General features: G+C 42.4%; 1 protein-coding gene across 1 annotated transcript in view; it reads left to right on the top strand.

The window, feature by feature from the left end:
* Window positions 1-2533: 2533 nt before the first annotated feature.
* Window positions 2534-18616, top strand: part of GRM5 (glutamate metabotropic receptor 5) — a gene marked incomplete at both ends in the record, with an annotated part of 244301 nt that continues 228218 nt past the window's right edge. The window contains 2 exons of the mRNA XM_081327702.1: window positions 2534-2578; window positions 3341-4022. Coding sequence (XP_081183828.1) covers window positions 2534-2578; window positions 3341-4022 — 727 coding nt within the window. The remainder of the gene's footprint in view (window positions 2579-3340; window positions 4023-18616) is intronic.

The following is an 18616-nucleotide window of genomic DNA, read 5'->3' as shown; positions in this document are numbered from 1 at the left end:
CTGTTTAGGAGTTTAAGCTGTGGCAGGTCTGACAATAGCTTTGTTTGTTTCTTTGTGTCCTGCCTTCATTATTTTTACAAAGTGACCCAGTTGGCTTTTATGGCTATGGCAGGGCTAGAACTCACAGTCTCCTGTTTTCTAGCCTGATGCCTTGAACACTAGATCCAACTGGCCATCGAAGATCTCAAAGATCTATTGGGAACTTAGAGAGATCCCTGCAAAGATCCCTGTGACAACAACTATTTGTCCATTAGCCTGTAGACTAGCATTATCGTAATAAAGATTGCCGGTTTTTCATAGCAGCACTCCTATAGTTTGATTATTTTCTTTAAAAAAAAAGAGAAGCAGTTTATTTTATTTGTTTTTCCTAGTACAATAAGAGGCAGATGCATTAACATAATTGCAAGATAATTCCAGGAAAAAAAGAAATATAAAAAACATAAAAGAAAAAAAATACTGCCTTGAAAATAAAAAGGTATTATACATGTATTTATTTTACATAAGAAATAAACCAAATTGTAATTTTTTCCTCACAAGTCATAAAATTCAAACAGGTTTGATCAGATTGTGGTTCCTGCTTTTGAAATCTCATTACTTTAACTTTGTGATTTTTTCCCCTTAATATGACCATTGAAGAGACTTTATTAATCCACAACTCACTTCTTATATTATCTAAAGCAGGGGTAGGCAACCTTGGTTCTTTTATGACTCGTGGACTTCAACTCCCAGAATTCCTGAGCCAGCATAGGTTGCCAACCCATGATCTAATGCAGACATGTCAAACACAAGGCCTGGGGGCCGGATCCGGCCCACAAAGTGGTTTCATGTGGCCCGCGAAGCCATCCTGGAAAGAGTGAGGGAACGGCCCCCCACTGCCTTGGCCCTGGCCCAGAGACCCTCCTTCTGCCAGAGACCCTCAGATCTGTCCCACTCCTGCCCAGGCCCCCATAGGCACCCTTGATGCGAACGATGTAGAGCTGGCCACGCCCACCCAGTAGGCCATACGCACTCTAGCCACGCCCACCCAGTAGGCTACGCCCACCCTGGCCACACCCACCCGGCCCCCTGAGGGCAACCGCAATGCTGATGCGGCCCTCAATGAAATTGAGTTTGACACCCCTGATCTAATGTATTCAAGTGTTACAGGAATAGAATAGAATAGAATAGAATAGAATAGAATAGAATAGAATAGAATAGAATAGAATAGAATAGAATAGAATAGAATAGAATAGAATAGAACAATAATGTTCTATAGAATGAAATGGAGTGGAATGGAATGGAATGGAATAGAGAAAAGAGAAGAGAAGAGAAGAGAAGAGAAGAGAAGAGAAGAGAAGAGAAGAGAAGAGAAGAGAAGAGAAGAGAAGAGAAGAGCCTTTATTTGGCCAGGTGTGGTTAGCCACACAAGGAATTTCTTTCTGGTACAGAAGCACTCACTGTATTTACAAAACAACAGAGAATGTGTTCTGATAGGATGGTGGGGTGGGATGGAAGGATTGTATTTCTTTGCAGTCATCTGTTCATTAGTACTCTCCCTGAGGGCTCTTGAGGTCACTTGGGGGTTTATCTGTGCCCTCAGGGTTGCCTGAATCAGGGTTCAATTGGTTACGGAATCTTCTTGGAACTGGCATAAGGGCTGCATTGCAATCTTGAGTTAGGTGGTGTCTTATCCCTCCCCCCTCTGTTGAGGAATGTTTGGAATTTCTCCATGACATTCTGTTCTAACCTGGTCCTTCAGGTCTGCCAATAGTGCACTCCTTGCCAATGTAACTGTGTCCACCCGTCTTTCCTTCCACCTTTCCCAATATCATAGCCTTCTCCAGAGAGTTGGGTGTTTGCATAATGTGTCTAAAGTAGAGTAATTTGAGCCTGGTTGTTCATACCTTGATTGAGAAGCCTGACGTTTCTGGGTTTTGAACCCACGGTACAAAAACAATATAAACCCCATCATCAGAATTAAGATAATTCAAAGAAGAAGAAAAATGAGTTGTTTAACAATTTCACAATTGCAGCCACATGTATATTTGGGCTACACTAACAACCTGACAAAAGGGACGCGGTGGCTCAGTGGGTTAGGACGCTGAGCTTGTCGATCAGGTCGGCAGTTTGGTGGGTCGAATCCCGAGTGCCGTGTAACAGAGTGAGCACCTGTTACTCATCCCAGCTTCTGCCAACCTAGCAGTTCGAAAGCACGTAAAAATGCAAGTAGAAAAATAGGGACTACTACGGTGGGAAGGTAACAGCATTCCGTGCGCCTTTGGCGTCTAGTCATGCTGGCCACATGACCCCGGAGACGTCCTCGGACAAACGCTGGCTCTTCGGCTTTGAAAGAGTCGGAAACGACTAGCAGGCATGTGCGGGGGAACCTTTACCTTTACCTTTAACAACCTGACTATAATACCTAGGTATCTAAACAAAAATCAAACAAACCCAGGTATTAACAGTTTGCCAAGTGGGTCAAGAGGTCACAAGAATCAGGCCCTTCCAAATCTCAAGGGGGAAATTGTTCCATTGGGCAGGTGTTGCAACAGAGATGGCCCCCAGTTACACGCTGCCCAGAATCTGTGGATTGTGGTGGGTTACGAAAACTGCAAAATAAATGGAATTCAGTAAATAAGGCTGCCAGAATAAGGCAGAGTTGAAGGAATCAGGAATAGGTTTCTGTGCCAAAGAATTGTGAGTTCAGTTCATTTCCAGGCCTGAAAATCAATCAATCAATCATGGGTTTGGAACTAACTTGTTTGTTTTATTTTGCATGTATGAGGTTTGCTTCTTGCCTTTTAAGAGCCCTGGTGGCTCAGTGGTTAGGAGGCAGTATTGCAGGCAAACTCTGCCCACAGCCTGCAGTTTGATCCTGATGGGTCTCAAGGTTGACTCAGCCTTCCATCCTTCCAAGGTTGGAAAAATGAGGACTCCAGATTGTTGGGGGCAAATATACTGACATTGTAAACCACCCAGAGAGTGCTCTAAAGCATTATGAAGCGTTATGTAAGTCTAAGTGCTATTGTTATTGCTTTGATTACAGAATTCTAATAAGCATCGAAACAAGTTGGTGTTCTGTTTACAATAGCTGCAGAGGTATTTAAAGTTTATAAGTGTTCATTTATTTTAAAAAAACCTTCCCATCATCTTTTTCTTAAAGATTTTTGAAGATTATGATTGCATCCTACCTTCTAAATGGATGAGAAGATATTGGCCATTGTGTAGAAGATGCTTGGAAACACTTCAGTTGCTTCTCGGCTTGATTGCTTCAATTCCTCCAAAGACTCGCTGATTGCTTTTTTTTAAAGAATGGTTGGCCTTTGTCATCTCATCATGCTTCCAATTCTGGTTTAAACAGCTCCCTAAAATGCTCTTTCTGCTTGTCATCTGGTTCTTGAAGGAAAATGTTTGTGGGAACTTTAGTGCTTTGGTTTCTGCTCAGTCCAGTGAAAGACGGGTGGTGGCCTACATGCCCGGAGATATCGTCATTGGGGCTCTCTTCTCGGTCCATCATCAGCCAACGGTTGACAAGGTCCATGAGAGAAAATGCGGAGAGGTAAGAGAACAATATGGGATCCAGAGAGTCGAAGCAATGCTTCATACCCTTGACCGTATTAATGAGAACCAAACTCTGTTGCCCAACATAACCTTAGGTTGTGAAATACGGGACTCGTGCTGGCATTCAGCAGTTGCTCTTGAGCAGAGTATCGAGTTCATCCGCGACTCTCTCATCTCGGCGGAAGAAGAGGAAGGGCTGATGAAGTGTGTTGATGGCTCTACATCTCAGTACCACTCGAAGAAGCCCATTGTTGGTGTGATCGGTCCCGGGTCCAGTTCCGTGGCAATCCAGGTCCAAAATCTGTTGCAGCTTTTCAACATACCTCAGATCGCCTACTCTGCCACAAGCATGGACTTAAGCGACAAGACTTTATTCAAGTATTTCATGCGAGTGGTACCTTCAGATGCGCAACAGGCCCGTGCGATGGTGGACATTGTCAAGAGGTACAACTGGACTTACGTGTCTGCAGTACACACAGAAGGTAAGAAGGTTCTTTTGTTTTTGTTGTCATACATGATGCTCCGTGTTTTGTTATATGCTCCCTCTGCCTTTGCTTAACTAGCAGAGACGGCACAGATACCGACACATAACATTCCGGATTTACTGTTTTATATTTTAGAGTGAACTAATGCTGCATTTTGCCGACATTTCACGAATGTCATAATGATACTATTTATTATATGTCCAAACAATTTATAATTCTTTCATTAGACAACTTGTGAACCATTGGGTCATTGCTTCTTTACTTACTCAGATAAAGGCAAAATAGGCAGGCAAAATAGCATTGGAAGCAGGAGCAATTTCCTGCTGGCTTCCCCATTGACTTTGTTCCTCCTCTCCTCCTCCCTTCTTCCCTCCCAGGTAAACCAGAGAGGAAACATAACAAGAGGAGTTCATTTTGCTTTATTATAAGAGTAGATTAACAGAATATTGCAAGTCTGAAGCACAAACTTTCCCTTACCACTTCTCTTATTATTTATAAATTTTATTAGTTTTTATAGGGTTAGGAATGAGGTGGGATAGGGATTGGGGTTGGGATTTGCATTAGGGTTAGGATTTGGGTTAGGGTTAGGATTAGGGTTGGAGTTCTCAATATTTAGCAAACAGCATAATGTCTGGGTTCATGTGTTTAACGAGAAATAATCTCCCACACCACTTTTAACTGCTCAATCAATTATAGCTAGTCCTTCCTAAATTGACCATTAAGCCATTAGACATTCCTGCCTCTATTGTCTGATTGTTTTCTAGGCAGCATCTCTTCCCATCGTCCCCCTAAGTCATCAAGACATTACACTACAATCCCTCTCTCCTATTTCCTTCCTTCCTTCCTTCCTTCCTTCCTTCCTTCCTTCCTTCCTTCCTTCCTTCCTTCGTCTGTCCCTCCCTCTCTCTCTCTCCCTACCTGCCTCCCTTCACAGCACTACATTCCATTCCCAGCAGTTAGGTCAGTGACCGCTGCTATGTGGGAGAGGGAGCAAGTGGCCATGAGTGGCCAGACTCAGAGGAACTGGCAGAGAGTGCATGGTTGAGGAAGACATATCCAAGCAACTTGTGACCTTTCCTGCCACGTTCCACACTGACTTTTTTCCTGCAGGCTTTCCATGAGCAATGCTTGAAGACGTTTCGCTTCTCATCCAAGAAGCTTCTTTAGCCAGAACTGAAGAAGCTGCTTGGATGGGAAGCGAATAAGGAAAAACCAAGAAAGTTCAGTGGTCTTTTGAAAAAAGAAAAAAAAGCACCCTTGGTATTTGCATACAAAGGATCTGGAGAGATCTGCCGTTCCTGACCCAGGGAAAAGAGACATTACAACAAGGTGAGTATCATTGACGTCAATCTAATGGGAAGAAGGTTTTCCATGTGATTAACCACTTAAACAAAGCGCTTAACCCAAAAGTCCTTTAGTTGACATTATGAAAATGTCTGGCTAATTAGCTTAATGAAACAGGGCCACTGCCAGATTATTCATCACAACGGTGGCAGCTATGAACAATATAAGAGATAAAGCTACATGCAGATTGGGTGACACAGCAAGGCCAATGCTTGGTAATTGGGGACACTGGATTCTTTGGGTGGATAAGCATCTTGATCCAGTCCAAAGTAAAAGGTTACCTAATCGTGCCTGTTGACAAATCACATCTGTAAGATATAAGGAATAAGAACTTCAGCCTCTTGTGATGTGCTTGAATGGAAATATTTCGGGACGTTCCATGGAGAACTTGCTCAGTCATGTCCTATGACATTTGTAGATTACTATCCTAAACAGGGTCTTTGGGTCAAATTGTCGAGTTTCTCTTCCGCTCACCCTTGTATCTTATGTCCTGTGGTTCTTCTGAAGTTGCGAAGCTTATCCATGGTGTGGCACATTGGTTAGAGTGCAGTATTGCAGGGTAACTTTGCCCACTGCCTGCAGTTCGATCCTGACCAGCTCAAGGTTGCCTCAGCCTTCCAAGGTCAGCAAAATGAGAACCCAGATTGTTGGGGCAAATAGGCTGACTCTGTAAAACTGCTTAGAGAGGGTTGTGAAGCACTGTGAAGAGGTATATAAGTCTAAGTGTTATTGCTATTTTGCTATTGCTATCCAGGAGGTATTCAGGCTCTGCTGAATGGAAATTTTTGTGGATGTTCATACGTTCCTGTTGCTTTCTATGAGTGGGTGAGAAGGGAAAGACACGGAGATGGGTTGAAAGCAAGACCTGAATTGTTGTTCTTTTATTTGCACGGGACTGAATTTGGGAGCACTCTAGCTAGATCCACCTTATTGAAACATGCTTTGCTGTTACTTACCTCTCATTATTTAGTTTTGGCATTATTTACGTATTTATGATGGTCACATGATCACCATTTGCAACCTTCCCCGGCTGGTTTCTGAGAAGCAGTCAGTGGGAGAATCTGGATTTGCCCGGCAACGGCATGATTTATTTAACAATTGCAGAGACTTGCTTAGCAACAGTGACAAAAATGGTTGTAAAATTGGGTGCGACTCGCTTAACAAGCACCTTGCTTAGCAATGGAAGTTCTTTATAATGCCACCCTTGGAATATTGCATCCAGTTTTGGTCACCATGATATCAAAAGGATGTTCAGACTCTAGAAAGAGTGCAGAGAAGACCCACAGAGATCATTAGGGAACTGGAGGCTAAACCATGTGAAGAACGGTTGCAGGAATTGGGTGTGTCTAGTCTAGAAGGACTAGGGGTGACATGATAGCAGTCTTCCAATATTTGAGGGGCTGCGACAAAGAAGAGGAGGTCAACCTATTCTCCAAAACTCAAGTGATTAAAAAAAGACACTCGTACAAAGCCAAAAAGATATTGGCATGCATCTATCCCCTCCTTACTTTTTAAAACTTCAAGCCTAATTATCTCTGTTTGCTGATTTAATGCTAAATAATAGCCCACAAGCACCACAATTTATGGTTAAAATTTGTCACTGGCAATTATATTCAGTTTCACAAGTAGGGGAGTGAATCAAGAACTAGCAACTCAGACAAACAGGCTAACTGTAAACAACAGCCTAATTACTGAACCACCAAGTGTACTTCTGCCAACATTGATAGGGCAAGCCACTTGTATATAAATAGAGAACAAACCCCCTTCTAGCACTGATGAGGTTACCTAGTTGGGTAATAATAATAATAATAATAATAATAATAATAAACCTTTACTGTCAAAGTACAACATGTGTACATTGAGATTAGCTGAGCCTCCCCCCGTGCTCTCTCCCCCCAACACACAGTGACAACAAACCCTCCATCCTATATCTCCTACCGGATGGTAGGAGAGTAAAGAGATACCATCCAGGGTGTGAGTCATCCCTGAGAATCTTCCTCACTCTTCCAAGGCAACGAGCCCTGGCGAGGTCATCCAGTGGTGTCAGGGGATAGCCCACAATGTCTTGTGCTGTGCTCACTACCCTCTGTAATACTTTCCTGTCCACGGCTGTCAGACCAGCATACCAAACCACAATACCACACGAGAGGACGCTCTCTATAGTAGACCGGTAAAAGAGGGTCATTAGCCGTTGTTCTACCCTGTTCTTCCGCAAGACCCTAAGAAAGTGAAGCCTCTGTTGGGCCTTTCTAGCCACCTGAGTTGTGTTAACTTTCCAGGTCAGATCTTCACAGAGGTAGACTCCCAGAAATTTAAAGGAGGAAACTCTCTCCAGACAGTCCTCCCCGATGTAAAGTGGGGCAGGTTCCTCCTTTTTTCTCCGGAAGTCTAACACCATCTCTTTCATCTTGCTGATGTTTAGGTGCAAGTTGTTGTTACTACACCATATGGATAGTTTTTGTACCTCCGCCCTATATGCTGTCTCATCCCCACCTGTAATAAGACCCACCACAGTGAACATCTGCAAGAAAACAACCAAGCTCAGAGAGCACCAGGGACCCCACAGTTCAACCCTGAGCTGCACAGGTTCTCAACTATGAGAAAGTTGGTTATTTGCCATGGAAGAACATTCACTGTGAAGCACCAGGGAAATCAAGAGATTCAGGCAGTTCAAATGAGTATAAAGATTTATTGCAAGCTTAAGGTCTCTACAAGAATCTGACCAACTAACGGTCAAGGGAAATGAGCGGGAGATAAGAAAAGCATTCAAGGTGGGCTGGACTTAGATCACTTGCGGGTATGCAGGGACTCGTGACTTATGATGTGTTTGACCCCTTCCTCAGGCTCAGTCTGGTCATGTTCTACATCTACTATAACACCTGTGGGAAACTACCGGTAGTGCATGTTAGAATTTTTCTGCTAAAGTTAAAATATTTGTTCCCCATTTTTTTTCCTCCCATATTCCATGAATGCACCTAAAAAAGTCCACTGAGTCAATGCATTAGAAGATTTGATGGTTATGTGGCACTGGTTGCAGACTTACAAAATGAACCTTTCGGTGTAGACGGAGAAATAGTCTTTATTCATTGGCTCCAGTCCAAATGAATTAGTTGTGCTAATAAAGTGCCTGTGATTTCACAGGGAGCAAGTTAAAAAAAACCAAGAACTTTATTTGGAACAATGCCTTTAGAGGCTTCTTCTTGTTAATTTTTTTTTTCATTTTCATTTTAAGATGTTTATTTCACATTTCTCCAAGAAGCTGCTGAGATAGCTGATAACCAGTTCGTTGTATAAAATTCAGTAAAACAAATGAAGATTGAAAGATAAAAAAAATGAGAAACAACCAGCAGTAAAACAAATTAGAGTTGCACCCACTAACAGCTTTCTAGCAATAAAATGTTTCATCTGCTCACTCCCTGAGTCTAGGATCCATGCTTCAATAGCTTTCCTTCCCATCAAAGGAAATTAAATTTATAATGGACTTTCTAACGAACAGCAAACTTCTTGGAGAAGATTATTTGGGGGGCCAGCTACAAACTTCAGATGGAAATCCCAGTTTTATTAAATGCATACTTTTCTCCAACTGAACAAGATCTGAGGTCAAACCTCTTGGGTATATACTTCCAAATGAAACAGAGAAAATTATCTTCAGGTAGTCCTTGACGTACGACCATGCGGAGCCCAAACTTTCAGTTGCTGAGCAAGACCGTTGTTCAGTGAGATTTGCCCCATTTTGCAACCATTTTGCCACAGTCATTAAGTGAATCACTGCAGTTGTTAACTTAATAACATGGATGTAAAGTGAATCTGGCTTCCCCATAGACTTTGCTTGACAGACAGTTACAAAAGGTGATCACATGACATCAGGAAACTCCAACTGTCCAAAATATAAACCAGTTACCAGGTGGGGGTGGGAGATACTTCCAATGAGATCTACCGGATCCCCTGCATGGATTGCCCCTGTAACCATGCAGGACAGATGGGGAGGAAGCTAACCACCAGATTGCAAGAACACAAATGAGTGGTCAGACAAGGAGACCTGAACTCATGGGTAGCCTCACACTGCAATGAACAAGGACATACATACAATTTTGCAACTACTAAGATTGTTGGACGAGCAGGCACAAAAACAGCCAGGGAAGTGATTGAAGCCTGGGAAACAGGCCCCTCATCAGTCAACAGGAGTGCTGATTTACCACCAGCTTATCAAGTACTTAGGAGGCCAGGGTTTGGCAGCACAAACAAAGAACAGCCAATGACTTAATAGCCAGCTATCAATACCCGAATCAACATGTAAAAGCCACACACAATAGGCACCTTATAAATACCACACACAGAATAACCCAAAGCACACACTCTGCTAGAGAGAAGTTGGCTCCAGCATGAATCTGAAAGCTCAGAAGAGATAACCTCTGGTCCTGGTGACTGACCCAGTTTGGATCCTGCAAAAGTAAAAGAAACTTTTGCAAAGGAAAAACATCAAAATGGGTACGGGTAAGATGGATTCTCAGCACTTCCCAAGGATTGCTTTGGGATAAATTTGTGCTAAATATTTGCTTTGTTCATGGAGGCTTGAGGAGAGCTGAAGACGAAACTGTTCTCTGCAAGATATCTAGTGCTCTCCTGCCAGTCCTGGTTTCTGAAAGAGAGGCTTTTTCTTGAATGATAAGCCTTGTGGCAAATCATTAGCAATACAACTGAGAAAGCAAATTTAAAATGAAAGAAAAGCCATGGGAGTTAGCTAGTGCAATGGTACAAAAACCATGTTTCAAGTATTACAAAGTCCATCCTGTGTGGCCCTCAGGGGAGAAACTGTTTGGAATATCTGTTGGGTAGAGCCCCTGAACAATTATATTTCTGTTGTCCTTGTTGCTTGCTCTCAGTTCAGGCAGGAAATTGTGCAGGTGATAAATTTATGCTTTGGCATTTCTTTTGTTGAAAACGTCCTTCATAAACTGTTTGTTGACCATTGTAAAAGTTCAGCGATTGGGAGAGAGTCAAAGAGGCGGGCTGACTCCCAAAAAATGCATTGGAAAGGTTAATTGGGATTGCTTGTGACAGAAGCATATAAAAAAATTATGCACGGTGTGAACAGGAGCATTTTTTTTTCACCTTCTCTCCAAGAGAAGACTCAGATCAAAGGACATCCGGTGAAGCTGGGTCATAGGAGAGTAACGAAAGCATCAAATAACTATGCCATTTCATCCGTGTGTAATTGGAATTTTATCACCAGACCTGGAGATAAAATCAATCAGAATGACTTTTAGGTAGGTGAGAAAATAATGTGGAACACAAAGTTGCCATGAAACATAAAGTCTCTGAATTAATTTCTAACATTGGCGGTAATATAGTCCCTTAGTACATTTGCAAGGAGCCGTTCCACTGGTTAGTTGTTCTGACTGTCAGGAAATTTCTCCTTAGTTCTAGCTTGCATCTCTCTTTGGTTAGTTTTCATCCATTGCTTCTTGTCCTGCCCTCAGGTGCTTTGGAGAATAGCTTGACTCCCTCTTCTTTGTGGCAGCCCCTGAGATATTGGAACACTGCTATCATGTCCCCCCTCATCCTTCTCTTCATTAAACCAGACATACCCAATTCCAGCAACTGTTCCTTATTTGTTTTATCCTCCAGTCCCCCGATCATCTTTGTTGCTCTTCTCTGCACTCTTTCCAGATTCTCAACATCTTTTTTTTTATGGTGATGACCAAAACTGGATACAACATTCCAAGTGTGGCCTTAACAATTTATTGTAAAGTGGTATTAACATCTCACGTGATCTTGATTCTATCTCTCTGATAATGCAGCCTAGTTTTAGCTTCAGGCCCCCTAATAATCTCTGTTGCTTTTTTCAGCACTCTTTCCAGAGTGAATGCTTACAGGATCTTTAAAAAAATATTGTTACTCTCTCTAGAAACAACCCCCCCCCCCTTACCCTGATGGAGGAGAGCTGCTCTGAAGTATATTTCAGTATTTAAAAAGACCGGACAGAATAATTTTCACTCAAGCCAGCAGAAATAATCCATTGAGTTATTTTAGGATTTCACATTTTCCGACAATTGTATATTAAGAGGAATTTGGGGATAGTAAGAGCTGGGAAGTAGCATAGTGGATACTCAGAACAATGCAACGGTGAGTTCAGCTTCCCTGAAGCTTCACAAGTGGCCACAGTTGGAAATGGTTTCTGCACTGAGCAGAGGCTAGCTTGGATGACCATCAAAGTCCCTTCCAATTCATGCATCCTCTGGGTTTATGATTTCAGTAGGCAAGAAACAGTGCAGAACAATATGACTTTGATTCAGCAAGAAGAAAATGAGCTTGCCGCTCAAATAAATATAAAACTGTGGGGTGCTTGGTCGTCTCTGAGCTTGATTATCCCAAATGTGCTTTTTCACGAGACAACTGGACTTTCTTGTTTTTCTTTGAAGACGTTTCACTTCTCATCCAAGAAGCTTCTTCAGCTCTGACTGGATGGTAGGGAGTGGAAGGATTTATACTCCTTGTAGACAGCTGGTCATTTGCATTTTTAGAGAGTCCTTCAGGCCACCTGTCGTATCCCTCCCCCTTGTCATCTATCTCCAGTCTACAACACAGTCCTTTCAGCAGTTCCAAGAAGGCTCCACACTCATCTGCGCCACTCAGGTGACCCTGAGACCACAGATGAACCTCCAGGTGGCCTCAACGACTCTCTAAAAGAATGCAAATGACTAGCTGTCTGCAAGGAGTATAAATCCTTCCATTCCCCACCATTCAGTCAGAGCTGAAGAAGCTTCTAGGATGAGAAGTGAAAGGTCTTCAAAGAAAAATAAAAAAAGTCCAGTTGCCTTGTGAAAAAGGACCTTTGGGCTAACTGTGACCTGGATGACTGAGGCTCTCAATAGACTCTGAGCTTGATTGTTTTCTTGCTGATGTTTCATTACCCAACTAGGTATCATCATCAGTGCATGATGATCAGTGCAACTAGGTAACATCATCACTGCACTGATGATGTTACCCAGAGAAGTAATGAAACATCTGCAAGAAAACAACCAACTTCAGAGAGTACCAAGGACCCCACAGTTCAACCCTGAGCTTCAAGTATTCTCTTCCCTTGGAACATATAAGGCTTCCTAGAGACGTAAAAAGCTCTTATAATCATAGCTTGTTTGTGGAAGAGTGATGCCCTTGATAGACGAGAGATAATAAGACCCTTGTGATGATTTTGGTCCTCTAAGAAATAGGAAGCAGGAACGTGCTTTAATGTTGTGATTAGACTATTTCTTTGGTGGTCAATCTTCTGCAGACGATTAAGTCCTGCATTTGCAGTGGTGGTGTTTTAATCAGGTTTGTTTCTCTGAAGGAGACAACCTTCAGCGAAAGGATTAACATTCAGTAAGAATTGCTGGTAGAATTTGGACAAGGCTAATTCCAAAAATGGATCTGGCATCAGTCTTGGAGGAAGTGAGCAAAAATCCCAGAAGAGGGATGGCCAATGCTATTTTTCCAAAACACGGCAACATCAGTTACGACAAAAACCATTATATTAAGAATGGACACTTGGTAATTCAGCTTTTAAAAATGCTGTTATACATCAGTGAGATAGAAAGTGAAGGGAAAACAAAACCATAGCCTGTTCTCATTTGGTGAAGAAATTCTACTCTTATTACAGAATGTAATTTTTAAAGAGAAATACACAAGACGGTGAGAAAAGAAACAATAAACGGTGAATAAACTAAACGTTATAAATAATATTTATAACTGGTAAATAGCTACAGACTAGAAATAAATGAACTCAATAGAAAATGTCCTCAGCTACCTCAATCTGTTGCCTATTATCATATATTAGACATTATATTAACATTTCTAATTTAATGAGGAAAAAGATAATGGCGAATACGCTATTGTTATGAAACATGGTAAAATCTGTGTTAACATATGGCACCATTTTTTCATTAGTGCAAAAAACCTCCGCCTTTTCAAAAATAGACCTATTGAACGTATTAGATATGTTTGCTGCCTTGAGTTATTTATAAAAACAATAAAGGTAGGAAATAAATAAATAAATAAACAAACAAACAAATAAATCTCCTGCATCCAGTTAAGATGTGGAACATGACTACTTTTCTGGTTTTTCAAAACAATTCTCTTAGCGCTGTTTCCTGTCTGATATAGCCAAGTTTCATAAAGGCAAAGTTTTGCTGCATTACTCAGCATAATATTGACATCTTTAAATGATTTCCCCCATTAATTTCACTTATTTAATTTACTTATGTATTCATTTATTTCCTGCCTTTGTTATTTTTACTCATGGTGGTGAACATATCCAACACGCCTTCCTCCTCCTGTTTTCCCCACCACAACAGTCCTGTGAGGTGGGTTGGTTCAAGACAGAATGATTGGCCCAAAGTCACCCAGCTGGCTTTCATGACTAAGGTGGGACTAGAACTCACAGTCTCCTGGTGATTGGCTCAAAGTCACTCAGCTGGCTTTCATGGCTAAGCTGGGACTAGAACTCACAGTCTCCTGGTGATTGGCTCAGAGTCACTCAGCTGGCTTTCATGACTGAGGTGGGACTAGAACTCACAGTCTCCTGGTGATTGGCCCAAAGTCACCCAGCTGGCTTTCATGATTAAGGTGGGACTAGAACTCACAGTCTCCTGGTGATTGGTTGAAAGTCACTCAATTGGCTTTCATAGTTAAGGGGGAACTAGAATTCACTGTCTCCCAGTTTCTAACCTGGTTCTTTAACCATTAGACCAACCTGGCTCTCAAACGTATTTCATCAAACTTATATTAGAATATTGTTCCAAACAGATGTGAAAAAGAGATGGGACTGTACACCTACGTACAGACACAGGTGCCATTTTGACTTTTTTGACCCCTACTGAAAACTGCCTTTGCCTAAAAGCAAGATTCTCTTGACCCCCCTACTGTATTCCAATTTTTGTAGGAGTAATCTATGGTCATGACCCCCATTTTTATCTTCAGTTCTGAATTACTCTTTGCTGCTTTTAGTATGTTGTCTCCTTAAAAGGTTATGGTATCTGCCGTATACAGGTGGTCCTCAGCTTATAACCTCAGTGACCATTCGAACTTACAACAGCACTGAAAAAGTGATTTATGACCATTGCAGCAGCCCCATGGTCACATGATCAAAACTCAGATGCTTGGCAACTGTCATGTATTTGTGACAGTTTCAATGTGCCGGGGTCAGGTGATCTCCTTTTGTGACTTCTGACAAACAAAGTCAATGGGAAAAACAGATTCAGTTAACAACCATGTTACTTACTTAACAGCTACAGTGATTCACTTAACTGGGGCAAGAAAGGTCATAAAATGGAGCAAAGCTCATTGAACAACTGTCTTGCTTAGCGACAGAAATTTTGGGCTCAGTTGTGGTGATAAGTTGAAGACTACCTGTAGTTCATCTCAGATTGTGGTCCAAACCGTGACACAATCATACTGGAGAAAAACAATGTGTCACCTGAGTGTAAATCCTGCAGATATTTCCCAACTAGGAACAGCATGAAGGATTGTCAAAATGCAAATATTGATATTGATATTGTCCTTCCATAATTGTTTCTGCATTTTTTCTTTTTCTTTTTACCACTCTGTAATCCCTTGCTATAAGGGACGCGGTGGCTCAGTGGGTTAGGACGCTGAGCTTGTCGATCAGAAGGTCGGCAGTTTGGCGTGTCGAATCCCGAGTGCCGTGTAGCAGAGTGAGCGCCTGTTACTCGTCCCAGCTTCTGCCAACCTAGCAGTTCGAAAGCACGTAAAAATGCAAGTAGAAAAATAGGGACCACTCCGGTGGGAAGGTAACAGCGTTCCGTGCGCCTTTGGCGTCTAGTCATGCCGGCCACATGACCACGGAGACGTTCTCGGACAAGCGCTGGCTCTTCGGCTTTGAAACGGAGATGAGCACCGGCCCCTAGAGTCGGAAACGACTAGCACACACGTGCGGGGGAACCTTTACCTTTACCTTTACCTTTAATCCCTTGCTGGATGCCCTTTCTGACCCCTACAGGGAACTCACAGCAGATATTTTCTCTTTGCACCCTGGTAGAGAATCATCTGTTGCTGCCTAGGATTGAACTCTCAACCTTCCGAGTGGGAGGCAAACATCTTCACCTCTAGGCCACTGTACTGCTCATAATTGTCACTGCAAAGCTGGGACAGAGCTAAATATTAATTAGTGCCATAAATCAATGCCTCCATTCAAAAATCAAAATCCTGCTGCCAGCCACTGACTGATGTTGTCAGATCTTGACATCTAGTGTCTTTCATCTGTCAAATATGGCCCAAAATTTATTTTGTTCAAAAGTGATGTGCCCACACATTCACATACACATGCACAAATATGCTAATTAAAAATGCCCAGTATTGATCGATATTACTCAGGTACTGCCAAATGCTGGCTGAGGACACTGATCAGCTTTCACTTACTGCCAAATATTGTTTACTAGGACGAAAACCAAAATGCCAAGGCTGAATAGGAAATACTTTCCCATTGTAGTAATATCTGGAAAATGTTTCTCAGCATTATTTATGGATGAAGTCTTGGAAGGAAATTTTCAGGTAGGGAAGTCAATTAACCTTGATCACTTAACAGCGGGAAGTCATAATAGGAAAGGAAAGAGCAAGGGTTGTGCATGCAGTCTTGATTTTCAGCACGGTTACTTGCCAAAAAATATTCCTCTCTGAGAACCTTGTAGGGTAGGCAAGGCAGGTTGTATGACATGTGTGAGTTCTGGCACCAGTTTGGTGTTACCTGCAAATATCGGAGTTCTCCTTCTGCAAGTAGAGAAAGATTGCAAATCATTGGGGACCAGAACTGAGAAACCCACTTGCCCATTCCACCTTTTGGATTAGAATTTGCATAATTACCTCCCACTGGTCATACTGACTAGAATTGATGTATATGCAGTCCTTGACTTACAACAGTTCATTTAGTAATCGTTCAAAGTTACAATGGCACTCAAAACAATGACTTACAACCATTTTCCACACTTATGACCATTCCAGTGATCACGTGATCAAAATTCGGACACTTGGCAACCGACTCATATTTATGACAGTTGCAGAGTCCAGGGATCATGTGATCACCTTTTGTGAACTTCTGACAATCAAAGTCAACAGGAAAGTGAAATTTACCTAACAACCATGTTTCTAACTTAACAACTGCAGCGATTCATTCAACAATTGTGGCGAGAAAGGTCGTAAAATGGGGCAGTTGTCTCACTTAGCAACAGAAAGTTTGGGCTCAATTGTGGTCATAAATTGAGGACTACCTGCACTTAGAGAGGCATTAAGCAGCTGTTTAACTCTACAAGTTACATCTATATAAAGTATGTACCTGAACAGCAGTGACTGAATTTATAACATTTATAGCATTTTTATTCCACCTCTTCAATAAGAGTTTTGTGTAAGAGTGGTTTGTTGTGGAGGGGGGAAAATACAAAACTTGCAAAGGGCTGTTCAAAAACTTGACTAGTAGAATAGTCTCTGGATAGGAGACTATTGGTTAAAATGCAATATTGTAGGCTAACTCACTATTCACTGGCAGGAGTTCAATCAAAGTTGACTCAGCCTTCCATCCTTCCAAGGTTGGTAAAATGAGGAGCCAGATTGTCTGGGGCCAGTGATGGTGAACCTTTTAGAGACTGAGTGCCCCAACTGCAACCCAAAACCCACTTACGTATCATCGGGTGCCGGGTGGGCATGGCCCATTGGCTGGGTGTGGCCCATTGGGTGGGCATGGCCCATTGGTTGGGTGTGGCTGCGGTGGTAACGGCAGACTGGGTGGGACTAAAAAGTTCAATCCATCAATTCCAACTTTGCAAGATCTTTTTTTTTCCCCATGAGAAGTTGAAATTGATTGATTGAACCTTTTTTTTTTGCACACGGCGGTGAAGGCCTAAAACAAAAATATTTTATAAAACCCAGCTGAAGGCCTAGGACTGGGGCAACGGCATGTGTGCCCACAGAGAGGGCTCTGTGTGCCACCTGTGGCACACATGCCATAGGTTCGCCACCACGGTCTGGGGCAATATGCTGACTTTGTAAACCGCTTAGAGTGGGCTGCAAAGCACTATGAAGCAGTATATAAATCTATTGTTATTGTATGAAGAATAGTCTCTGGGTGTGGGACAATGAAGAAATGTAGATAAAATTAGCCTCGATTATCCCTAAAGTTTAATAGCAAAGATGTACTGCTTTAAGAGATGTAATTTTCTAAATGTCTTCAGAGGGACAAGAATTGTTTTTTTATTGGGAAAGAGAGGAGGGTGCAAGGACTAGGAATTCTCATTTTCTGGGGTTGAAAAATGGATTGGAACTCAACAAAAATAGATGGTGTCAAATCTATTGTCAACCCTGTCGGGCCTCAGCTCATAATGTACCTTAGAGCCTTTGGAGCTATTTATATAAAGTTCAGCATTTCAAATGGCTGCGAGATTTGCCAAAAAGGTCATTATGCAGTGGCATTTCACACACACACACACACACACACACACACACAAAGAGTTTTTGACACAAGCATTCATAATTGTCTCACAAAGGGGCAAAATTTAATAACGTTATTATAATTGTGGTTTTTCACACAGTCAACCAGAGGTTCAGACTGGATTTGGCATTTTTTAATACACCCATCACATCCTCCCCAAGGAGGACCTGGGATAGATAGGCAGGATGTAAGGACCCACCTCAAAGGGACGTGGTGGCTCAGTGGGTTAGGACGCTGAGCTTGTCGATCAGAAGTTCAGCAGTTTGGCGGGTCGAATCCTGAGTGCCACATAACAGAGTGAGCTCCTGTTACTCGTCCCAGCTTCTGCCAACCTAGCAGTTCAAAAGCACGTAAAAATGCAAGTAGAAAAATAGGGACCACTCCGGTGGGAAGGTAACAGCGTTCCGTGCGCCTTTGGCATCTAGTCATGCCGGCCACATGACCACGGAGACGTCCTCAGACAAGCGCTGGCTCTTCGGCTTTGAAACGGAGATGAGCACCGGCCCCTAGAGTCGGAAACGACTAGCACACATGTGCGGGGGAAACTTTACCTTTACCTTTAAGGACCCACCTCAGCTAAGCCACCCAAGTAAGCCGAACTGTTGAAACAGGCATTGTCTCAAAAGGAAACTTTTATTAGGGGTTAGTGACAGTAGGGGAGTCAAGGCGAAGTCTGGGGAAAATCCCGCTTCAGCGGTATAGTTAAACCAGCAATCTCCCTCCTCCAACCAAAGTCGTAATGTCCGTTTGAAATCCAGCCAATCCACAG

This window comes from Vipera berus, assembly GCF_964194415.1.
Source record: "Vipera berus genome assembly, chromosome: 4".
Classification (NCBI taxonomy): domain Eukaryota; kingdom Metazoa; phylum Chordata; class Lepidosauria; order Squamata; family Viperidae; genus Vipera; species Vipera berus.
This window is presented reverse-complemented; position numbering and strand designations above follow the sequence as displayed.